Below are 12216 nucleotides of genomic sequence, written 5' to 3'. Positions count from 1 at the left end.
TTCTGTGGTTTCTTCTGCAGCTATGAGGTTACTTAGACGCCGAAGTGAAGCTAATGTGGTATCACTGCTTTATTCGCTTGTCTTATAGACAAAAGGGATATTTGGTGATGGGGCCACTCTTCTGATAAGGGCTCATGCACACGACTATGTTCAGTCTGCATCCGATCCACATTTTTTGCAGATCTGATGTGGACCTATTCATTTCAAAGGGGCCACAAAAGGTGTCCACACCAAGGAAGATAAACGTGTCCTATTCTTGTCCTGTTTGCGGACAAGTATAGGACATTTCTGCAGGAGTTAAGAAAAAGAAATGGCCGGTATCCATGTTTGTGGATCGGACCACAAAACAGATATGGTCGTGGGCATGAGACCTAAGGCTGTAACATAAAGGAACATGAGATGAGTATATCAACCGCATTCATACATGCGCATACACTTCAACTTGTTAATACTCCTTGCCAATGTATCTAGGTAGCACATCCTTGAGAAAGACATGTACCTACCTAAATGACTCATTATTCCGTCCCCACACTAGAAAGTTCATAGGGGTTCAGTTGACTCACCTTTATGTTTTTGAACTGTGTAAGCAGAACATACAGACCCCATGCAGATGTCATCTTAGGACCCAGTGGTTGAAATAACAGAGCTGTTATATAAAATGTTGCTAATGTTTAGACAGTGTAAACTTAGACTAGACAGTCTAAAGGCGGCCACAGTCTAAAGGCGGCTATCTCTCCTGACGACCTCACAACTCCGTCATACACATTAGGGAATCTGTCACCAGTGACCTCCCTATCCAACTGTGCGCATGGACACCTACTGTTCGCTCACCTGATGAAAATACAGTTTTTATGCAAATTTTGGTGCAATGAGGGCATCACCATTGCTTTTGGTGCACCCAAGCTCCACTCGTCCAGCCCCTCCTTCACTGCTTTGCCACTGCCTGACCTGCCAATCAAAGTAGCGAGGGAGGGGCTGAAGACAGCGGTGCTGCCGTGGCTCACAGCTCAGCTGAGGGATTACGAAAGCTTGTTGACAGATGGACAAAGTGTATTGAACAGCAGGAAGGTTAGGTTAAAATATTATGTATATATTTTCAGAAAGTTGATTAAAATTAATTCTACAGCCACCGTGTGGATAATGGGTGCACTGCAGGTGCCACTATTATGGGGACGCTGCGGGTGCCACTGTTACGGGGACACTGTGGATGCCACTGTTATGGGGGCACTGCAGGTGCCACTGTTATGGGGACGCTGCGGGTGCCACTGTTACAGGGACGCTGTGGGTGCCACTGTTATGGGGGCACTGTGGGTGCCACCTTTATTGGGATGCTGTGGATGCCACTGTTACAGGGGCATTGTGGATGTCACTGTTACGGGGACGCTGTTGATGTCACTGTTATGGGGGCACTGTGGATGCCACTGTTATGGGACCACTGTGAATGATATTGTTATGGGGACGCTGTGGATACCACTGTTATGGTAACTCTGCGGGTGCCACTGTTATGGGGCGCTGTGGATGCCACTGTTACAGGGACACTGTGGATGCCACTGTTATGGTGACACTGCGGATGTCACTGTTACGGGGACGCTGCGATGCCACTGTTATGGGGGCACTGTGGATGCCACTGTTATGGGACCACTGTGAATAATACTGTTATGGTGGCGCTGCGGGTGCCACTGTAATAGAGGCGGTGTGGATGATACTGTTATGGTGACACTGCGGGGGCCACTGTTATGGGGACACTGTGGATATCTTTTAACTACACATACAAACAAACAAAGTAGACAAAATAGACCCATGTGAAGCCTGGTAATTCTGCCAGTATCTGTATAATATAGATTTAGTCACTCAACAAGTACCATTTTGAAGGAACATAATGATCATCCTGGCTTTCTTCCTGGTGTCTTCATCACTTGTAGCTGAGCATTGATTGACTGCCTGCTAATAAACGTTATCTTGTGCCGTGTGCGTGTTGATGAACGCTTTGTTTTTGCTGTCTTCCTCAGACTGAAGAAGTCCTGAAGATTGATGGAGGGCCATGCTATTCAAACAGCAGGCGTTGCTGAGACAGAAGCTTTTGGTGCTAGGCAGCCTTGCTGTTGGAAGTCTCCTGTATCTAGTTGCCAGAGTTGGGAGCTTGGATAGGTAAGTGTCTTAAAATTATATTTTAGATTTTTGAATTATTTGTGAACATTTGCTGGGAGGGAGTCATGTAAAAAAATAATTCCTGCTCATTTTTAGTCTGAGGAAAGGTCTCAGTCCTGTATGTACCCGTATTTTCCGCCCTATAAAACGCACCTGCCCATAAGACGCATCTAGGTTTTTGAGGAGAAAAATAAGAAAAAAACTATTTTGAACAGGTGTGCTTTTGGTGGATTTTGAACTAATAGTGGTCTGTGTATGACACTATTATGGGGGATCTGTGGATGACGCACTGTTATGGGGGACCTGCAGATGGCACTGTTATGGGGATCTGTGGTTGGCACTGTTATGGGGGGGTTCTGTGGATGGCACTGTTATGGGGGGGGGATCTGTGGATGACACATATATAGCATCTTATGCTATATATGTGTCATCCACAGATCCCCCCATAACAGTGTCCCTGTGTAAATAGTGACCCCCCCCCCAATACAGGAAGTGGAGGCCGGCAACTGCTGTTGGAATTGCGGCGGGGCCCGGTGCAGTCACTGTACTCTATTACACCGGGCCCCGCTGACAGCAGTATTCATATGTAAAGTGTAGGCATGGGAGCTTTGTTAAAGTATAGCAATCCTCTGCAGTAGCACAATCCACGTAGTACTCACTATGAAACTCCCGTAGCAGGCAGGCTGGCCGGCAGCGTAACGTCACTTGCCTGCTCTGCATGCTTCATTAATAAAGTGGGAGAAGCATGCGCGTGAATAAGTGAGTGACCGGCCAGCCTGCCTGCTACGGGAGTTTCATAGTGAGTACTACGTGGATTGCGCTACTGCTGCAGAGGATTGCTATACCTTAACAAAGCTTTCACTTTACATATGAATACTGCTTTGAGCGGGGCCCAGTGTAATAGAGTACAGTGACTGCATCGGGCCGGTCTCCAGCCCCTCCTCCCTCCCCGCTGATACATCGCATGCCACGCTGTGCAGCATCACAGCTGGCAATGTATCAGTGTTAGCAGAGTAAACATGGCAGCATTCGCTCCATAAGACGCACTGCCATTTCCCCCCCACTTTTTTGGGGGGGGGGCATCTGATAGGGCGAAAAATGGGGTAAGTTCTCTCAATGTGTGAGGACTGTGTCTTTGCTAGTCGCTGTTATTTCCTCTATAGAACAGGCAGCATCCTTGGCTACTCAAGCTACAAAAGACATCATTTTCTGTAAGATTACAAACTGTTCCTTCAGTGTTCTGCATGCTTGTGTGAACAAGCCGTACGGCCAGGCTGCATTACAATGCATTTATAAGACTACATGAATAATTTAAAGGCAACACAAAAAAGTCCCTTCCAGCATTTTGTTAAATCTCTTGAAATCAACAATGTGTCCTTCATTGTGCTCCTTCCCTCTAAAGAGAAGCCTTGATCTCAAGTGTAAATGCAAATCACAGCATTTTAACCTCAGTGGCTGTGAATGTACCATGTTTGGGAGACTGTGGATTCTATGGACTTCTCAGCCGTTCATAGCCATACCATTGTATTGATTATCCCTAAAGACCCCAAGTTCTCATCGTAGATGATGAAACGCTCCTGCATCAAATACCAGGATAAACAGGAGACTAGTTGCTGAATGTGAATTAGAAACTAATCCCTGTGTTCGGGGAATTAGCAACTTTTATATAAATTGAATGTGTAAATCTTTAATTGCCAACTAGTGTAGTAGTTGTTACAATCTAAGTGGAGATGAATAATTGTTCTAGTTGCATATGCAAATTTTTCTACTACTGTATTTTAAATTTTAAGATCATTAGGCTTATAACTGATCCATAGAGCATTAAAATGTATTGGCTCCTTGGAGGCAAAATTTGTTTCACCCGAAATCGCTCTAGACTTCAGTCAATTAATTCGGTATTCATTTATACATCTTTAAAAACATTTAAAATAAGGAATCCAAAGTTGGGTTTGGTACCGACTAGATTCCTAATTTTAAATGTTTTTAAAGATGCATGTAATGTTGTACGGAGACGGCATTAAAATCAAAGTGTTTGACCGAATGGACTTTGGATCGATGATCCGAAGCTCGATTCGTTCGACTAGTTATAATAAGTAAAATAGTCCATTATACCAGTCAGTACCTGCACACAATAATTCAAAGTGCCGGGGATAAGGAGGGACAATCAGGCAGGGGGCAATGTCATCACTAAACTTTAACCTGGTTGCCCTAACCAAGATACAGACCACCCACCCTGAAAGGGGCGACTCTATGTGTAGACTTCACCCTACCACATCCTGCCAATCCCTAAACTGTCCCAACATGCTTCCTCAAAGGAAATAAAGTTCATTAGATGGACTAAAGTAGGTCATCCACAAAATGCAAGCAGTTAAATTAAAACCATACATGGGTCAACTGAAATTAAAACAATAGCTCCCTCAATACAGTTATTGATAATAATGGTGATGATAACCAGGGGCTTACAATCCAGCCAGGGCCGGTGCAAGGATTTTTGCCGCCCTAGGCAAGATAAAAATTGCCCCCCCCCCCCTTATCATATGATCTGCCCATATCATGACATCACATATGTTTCACCCCTTTCTCAGCATTTAAATTAAAAGAACTGCTAAGTTTCCCTTAGGGTTAATCCAGCTTCTTGTAGCTGCCTCCCTGACAACCGCTAGAGGTGCTTCCGCGATTCTCACTGTGAAAATTACAGTGAGAAGACGCGGAACATAGTTTTGAATGCGTGCGCATGCGCAGCTGAGAGGAGGATCGGGGAGAAGAGTTCCCAGTGCCGGCGCTGGAGAAAGGTAAGTGGCTGAAGGGGTTTTAACCCCTTCAGCCCAGTGGGAGGGGGACACGAGGGTGCCCCACTCCTAACAACTATATAGAGCCAGGAAAATTAGTTTGTTTTCCTGGCACTATAGTGCTCCTTTACCACCAGTACTGCACAGTGTCTTTTCTCTGCAGGAACCGGCTATAGATACCAGTACCACTACATTACACTGTACTGGTTCTGGGACTATAGTGTCCGTTTAATGTGAGGAAGATTAGTTTCCAATGTAGTATTAATAACTAAACAAATACATAATAAACATATTGCATTGTCTACTTACCACCAGGACAATAAGATGATCTGGTCTCTGGCTGCAGTCTGGCTCTGGGAACTCCCTTGTCACTCTCTCTCCCCCCCCCCCCCCCCCTCCTCATCACTCTCTTCTCCCCCCCTCCTCCTCGTCACTCTCTTCCCCCCCCTCCTCGTCACTCTCTTCCCCCCCCTCCCTTGTCACTCTCATTACCCCCCACCTTTAGTGTAGTGTGGCCGAGCTCTGTTCGGTCCGCGGTACAGGAGCATTTGTTTCCTGTACCCGGCCGGACTGAAAGGAAGTGCACACTAAGTGAGCACTTCCTGTCAGTCCGGCCGGGTACAGGAAACAAAAGCTCCTGTACCACGGACCGAACAGAGCTCGGCCACGCTACACTAGAGGCGCTTCCCTCCTGTCAGTCCCTCTCTTCAGGCTGCGCCCGGGCGGTGCACGATCATAGACGCGCCAGCCCGGGCAGTGCGGCAGCCGCCCGATGCGGGGGAGGGCCCGCCGCCGTACTTTAAAAAAAAACTTGCGGCAGGACCGGCCTGGCCGCCACTTAACCAACGCTTAGGTCGCCTTAAAGGTGGCGCCGGCCCTGAATCCAGCCACTTACTGATACCCTGTGTTGATGGTAATTGGCATGGTCGAGTGGCCTGCACACTGTGTTGGCCCTTTTGGGCTGGTGCTTGGCATATTCATTCTGGTATCCAGAGTACAGTTTCCCCCTTTCCCTTACACATCACTGAATTATGCTGTTTATTCTACCTATGCAATAGTTTTTGCTGTATTAAAAGTTAAGTTTTAATTCACATATTTCATTAATAGTTTTCTCTGTACTTGTGAATTAAGAGTTGTATCTAGTTCTACCATTGAAGACAGTGATAAACCAGTGTGTATGAGTCCTTAGCCTGCAATGAAATGCATTAGGCCAAGTTTAAATGATGTTATCACTATTGTGTCATTACATTTATTCTCAGTCATAGGATAATCATGATCTTCGGTTCATGTATTTAATCTTGTGAACTTATCATTCCAGGCTGCCGCCAATTTGTCCAATCGAGGGTAGATTCGGTCCACAAAATCAGGATGCAATCGCTCTTCGCGCTATGCAGTATAAAAGAGGACTCTTACATGAATTCCGTAAAGGAAACGCAACTAAAGAGCAAATTCTTCTTCATAATTTGGTCCAGCAGCTACCAAAGGCGATAATTATTGGTGTGAGAAAAGGAGGAACTAGAGCCCTACTTGAAATGTTAAATCTCCATCCTGCTGTGGTAAAGGCCTCTCAAGAAATTCATTTTTTTGACAATGATGAGAACTACGCAAAGGGCATTGAGTGGTACAGAAAAAAGATGCCCTTCTCCCACCCTCACCAAATAACCATAGAGAAAAGCCCTGCATACTTCATCACGGATGAGGTCCCTGAGAGGATTTATAAGATGAACTCCTCCATAAAGTTACTCATAATTGTTAGAGAGCCAACAACGAGAGCCATTTCTGACTACACACAGGTGTTGGAAGGCAAGGAAAGGAAAAATAAGACCTACTACAAGTTTGAAAAAATGGCGGTGGACTCGAATACCTGTGAGGTGAACACCAAGTACAAGGCAGTGAGGACCAGTATCTATACAAAGCATCTAGAAAGGTGGCTGAAGTATTTCCCTATTGAACAGTTTCACATTGTTGACGGGGATCGCCTAATCACTGAACCACTACCAGAACTGCAACTGGTTGAAAAATTTCTCAATCTACCGCCCAGGATAAGTCAATACAACCTATACTTTAATGCTACCAGAGGTTTCTATTGTTTGCGGTTTAACATTGTCTTTAACAAGTGCCTGGCGGGTAGCAAGGGGCGCATACATCCTGAGGTCGACCCCTCAGTTATTACCAAATTGCACAAGTTCTTTCATCCTTTTAATCAGAAGTTTTACCAGATCACTGGGAGGACATTTAACTGGCCCTGACTACAACTATTGTCTACAACACTATGTGTTGCACATTGCTTTCAGTAATGTCTATAATAGGACAATTATGCACTTTTCAAGGACACCTTTAATACCGAAACGAAAATGTTTAATTTCTTGAGAAAAAAAACTAAATAATGTATGTGACCAAATATTTTAAGGGAACGGTTTCTATTGAAAATGAAACAGAAACTCTTCCCAAAGATACAACTACGATTAGCATTCTAACAAATGGAAATGCCACTTTTACGTTTTTAGACCATAATAGTAGAGGAAATTATGTTCTCTTCTGTTTCAAACATTACATTACCTTACCCATAGATGCCTCAAGCCATAAAGGTACCCATAGATGGTAGTTGAATTTCACCTAATCCAAATGATTTCCACAGCATCTAGCGCAGACTTCATGTCTATGGGTGCCACTGCTATTAGATGTCTGCACCACTATTTCAGTCATTGGAAATTGACATTTGGAGCATAATGTGTTCATGAGAACATGAGCTTCAGCAGCATGACTTGTTTATGTAGATCCATAGGGCACCCCTAGGCTTTAGCTGATCTTAGCTAAGCTTGGTCAGTTTTAGAAGGATGTCCTAGCTATATAGATTAGAAAGGTAAGGATGTGCCATCTGGCTGCAAACCCAATTTCTACCGACATAGCCATAAGTATGCAAGCTTAAATAGTCTAAGGGAGCAAGTTTAGAAGGGGTTTTCACACTTCAGCAAATGGCATTTAGCATGTAGAGAAAGCTAATACAGGGCACTTCCTAATGTATTGTGATTATCCATATTGCTTCCTTCGCTGGCTTGATTCATTTTCCCATCATATTATACGCTGCTCGTTTCTATGGTTACAACCACACTGTAGTAAAAAGCGCTGGCTTATGCTCACTCTCGCAGTCCCATCCACCAGAGAGGCTGACTTTTCTCATAGTATGCAAGCACGACCGCCGCCGCTGGATTGTAGGGTGGTCATAACCCCTGCAGTGTATAATATGATGGAAAAATGAATAAAGACGGCAACGGAGGAAATATGGACAATCACAATACATTAGTAAGTGCCTTGTATCAACTTTCTCTACATGATAAATGCCACTTACTGAAGTGAGACAACCCCTTTAAGGAAAGGTATTTCAGACAAAGTGCATTAGGCAAGTGCAGTTCATTAGCACTGATGTAAAATGTCCAAGTTATATGGTCCTCAATTCTAAGTGTGTTTTATCTTTGATGATCCTGCTACTTATTCTGTTCAGGATGAATTTTAAAGGGTATGTACACTTTTGAATTCATTTTTTATATTACTAAAATGCGTCTACCTGTGTGTCTCCATAATTTCAAACTACACTCAATCCCTGCATAGTCTAAACCTGCAATCATGCTCCTATCTATCCATTACCTACTTCTCACTAACATACTGTATATGGGACAGATGGATCCTATGACTTCAGGATCAGACTACAAAGGGTTTATGTGTAGTCTGTTACCATGGAGACACACTGGTCTGCATAGGAGCTGTAGATGACAGAATATTTATATATATATATATATATATATATATATATTTATTTTCATTTTAGTTGCATTGGATTAATAAAATGGTTACAAAGGTGGACATACCATTTACCAAATATGCATTCCATTTAGCTTTGGGTCTCTTTTTAATAGTTATATATGAGAAAGCACAAATTGTTTTTGCTGTTGGCAGAACACACTTAAAACATTTGGGGGATTTATAACTATTGTGGATAAAATGCTTTCCCAGCCCATACATACACAGTTCTCCACATAAAGTATTTAATGCAAACAAGAATAGACTGTATAATAGAAAATGCAATACAAAATAATTTATGTGTAAATCAAATGCACCAATCGGAAGCATCCGTTAGGAATAAAAGACATGAATCCATATGCAATGCATTCTTGCTAAAATAAGTGTTTTCTGTATATTCCTATAGCTGACACAGTATATACACAGTTAAAGGGGTTGTCATAAGATTTAAACTCATCACCTTAGTGATACAAGTCTGATCTGTAGGGGTCCAAACAATGGGACTCCCATGGATCGCGAACACAGGCGTCCCTTATAAGAATGAAGCAGTGGTTGAGTATGTCCACTACTTGCTCCATTCATCTCCCTCGGACTACTGTGGTCAGCTATATCGGTCAATTTCATAGAGCTGAATGGAATGACAACCACCACTCCATTCTCACGATCTCTGGGGGGTTCCAGACGCCCACTTATCTGCTATCCTGTGGATAGGTAGGATGTTTAAATCATGGGACAGCCCCTTTAACTTACAGAATAAATTTAATGTCTTCTTTCCTTAAAATCCTAAACCTTTGCTGTGAAGAGATTCTACTATTTTCTTATCAATAAACCAGTGCTCGTCTTATTCTTGTTCCAAAGTTACTGTGGTGAATTTGCACTCATTTCTTGTACAGGTACCCATCACTTGTAGCATGTCGACAATAGGACCAGAGGCCTGACCATCCCCATCACTGCGTACTTGGCAGAAGAGACGTCCTGTAAATAATGTATATTTTATTGTACATACTGTTTCACATTAAGTAATTCTATTTTGTAAAACTAAGTATGACTCTTTAAATTATTGTGAGAAGTTTTAATGTGGTAATTTAAAATGGAATGAATTAAAATCACTAAATGTGGACTGCCTTCTTGTGTGGTTCTGTCAAGTGATCTAACTAATTATAAAATACCTTGACTATTCAGTAAATATAGTGTTGTACAGAGGCACGTGACCCACGGCTCTGTAGGATGGAGCCATATTGAGTCTGTTGCAATATATTTAGATACATCCAAGTAAGGTTGCATTCACACAGAAAATCTTCTCATAAAAAAGATTATTGTATAAATCCATTGGTTTTCAGCCTTTTCACGGCAAGTACCCCTAGTGACAAGAAGTTCCCCGAGTACCCCAAAAGGATCGGATAGTGATAAATAAGGCTATTCTCACGTCACTGTCATAGGCTTTGTTCTAAGAAAGAATAGCACAGTATGTATCACTAATCTTCCAGTCCAAATGACGGACACCACATTAGGACCCATGAGAGAAGAATATTACATTTTAAATTACGTTCCGCGCTACCAAACATACAGGAGAATACCGCACTACATACTTCTTACATCCAGTGACATCTCCTCGGATATAGATGTTCTCTTTCCTCATCTTCTCCATTTAGACCAGTCCACCCATGATGGCTTCTTTAAGCCATGTCCCATCTCTGCAGAGTTTGTCACACAGACATCTTAGGTTCCTACTTTTCCATCATCCTCCCCAACCTTCTCAACACTACTGCCACCACCAATATTATACTGCAGAAACAGATAGTCTCCCTGAAAATCCTAGTACCCCACTGATAATGCCTTCTTCAATAATTATTGCCACACAGTGCCTGCAAAAATAATTGCATCCAGCAAATAGTGCTCCTGTCAGCCCACAGCCGCCCTTCTGTCTTGGTGAGGCAAATCAGCACACACTAAACAACCGGGTACAGTCTCACCTGGACTGTGACCTTTCTCTGGCGCATACCGTGTTCCCTGACCCCATGGACTCCCCAGGCAGGTGAACTGGAACAGTGGCTGGAACTGTCCCAGTTTGCACTGTTCTATTTAGTCTCCAGTGTCATCTAAGACAGGGTTTTCAGTTCAACAATGGTCAAACTTGTCCTCTTCTAGTGCACAATACATCACTTTTGTCAAAATGAACGAGGCATGGATCCGTGAGGATTTTCATGCACCTCCGGCTGAGGCGGATGCACTGATCCAATTTTCAATTTATTTCTTGTACAGTTTTCTATTAAATCACAATGTCTCTAGAGATTGTGATACATACACGTGTAAAGGGGGGGGGGGGAATCGGGTTAATTGAGGATATTTAATGGGCCCAAATCAATGGCATATGCCCTAATCAATTATGGGCACATTTGGACTGGGCCTAAAGCCTCCATTATGCATTAGAAGCTTAATTTCCAGAATACTATTGCTTATATGTTTGCTGTGGGTTGTGGTGTCCCATGTGCTCCCTCTGAGGAAGGCAGAGCCTTGTGCTGAATTTCCTGGGACCTCAATGATACCTATGATGGCATAAATCTGGGAAGAAAAATAAGGTTTTATAGGTGAAGGTCTCAAGGTTCAAGGATATCACACCTCTTGAAGGAAGAAGAAAAAAAAAAAAAAGCACTGTGCTGAATTTTCTGGGACCCAGTTAATACCTTTCATAGTATTAATCAGTGAGTAACATGGGGTCCTATAGGTAAAGATTAGAAGAATGGAGGACTTCACTTATGAACTACTAGCAAGGTCTTGGAGCCAAAGTCCAGGTAATTGTATTAAACCAGCCTGATCATTTAGTGCTAAGAGTGGCACAAAGAGCAGCGTAAATATTTGGAGATTAAATTGTAATTCTGTCTTAAATGTCAGAGAAACGCCCATTTTGGAAAGGTTATAGAGGTTTATGCCCTAAGACACATCATTGCTGTCATCAGGTCTACAGGGCAGGGATCCGCGGCCTTCGGCACTCCAGCTGTTGTGAAACTACAATTCCCAGCATGATCTTTCCACTTGTGTGGGAGTTTAGAGAGCAGCCAAGCAAGCGTCACTCAGAGGTAAGGTCACTGATGATGTTGTGTCTACAGGACAGATCCTTACAAGCCTTGCTATGCCTCAGATGTAGATGTGATGTCATCGGTATAGGGAAACATCACAACACTAAATGTCACATGACTGCGATGAAGTGCAGGAAAACTGGGCATTACCATTAGTATGTGATACAGTGTGCCGTTTCCAGTCAATTGATGCTGAGAATTGCAAAAACTGGAATACCCCTTTAATGGGCTTATAACAGTGGCATGTGCTCTAATCGATTATAAGCACAATTGGACAGGGCCTAAAGCCTCTATTCTCTATTAGAGGCTTAACTCCTTAAGGACTGGGCCATTTTTTGCAAATCTGACGTGTCACTTTATGTGGTGATAACTTTAAAACGCTTTTACTTATCCAGGCCAATCTG

The 12216-nt window shown here is 43.1% G+C and overlaps 1 protein-coding gene across 2 annotated transcripts in view; it reads left to right on the top strand.

Moving 5' to 3' along the window:
* The window catches only part of HS3ST5 (heparan sulfate-glucosamine 3-sulfotransferase 5), a 253655-nt gene extending 245646 nt beyond the window's left edge, over nucleotides 1-8009 (top strand). Inside the window, exons 4-5 of one of the 2 annotated variants that reach the window (XM_040428898.1) lie at nucleotides 2057-2148; nucleotides 6256-8009. In XM_040428898.1, coding sequence (XP_040284832.1) covers nucleotides 6326-7186 — 861 coding nt within the window. In that variant the 5' untranslated portion in view covers nucleotides 2057-2148; nucleotides 6256-6325 and the 3' untranslated portion in view covers nucleotides 7187-8009. Of the gene's footprint in view, nucleotides 1-2009; nucleotides 2149-6255 lie in introns of both variants that reach the window. The other variant, XM_040428897.1, reaches the window with a different exon arrangement.
* The last annotated feature ends 4207 nt before the right edge of the window (nucleotides 8010-12216 follow it).

Source organism: Bufo bufo, chromosome 4 (genome assembly GCF_905171765.1).
Source record: "Bufo bufo chromosome 4, aBufBuf1.1, whole genome shotgun sequence".
Classification (NCBI taxonomy): domain Eukaryota; kingdom Metazoa; phylum Chordata; class Amphibia; order Anura; family Bufonidae; genus Bufo; species Bufo bufo.
This window is presented reverse-complemented; position numbering and strand designations above follow the sequence as displayed.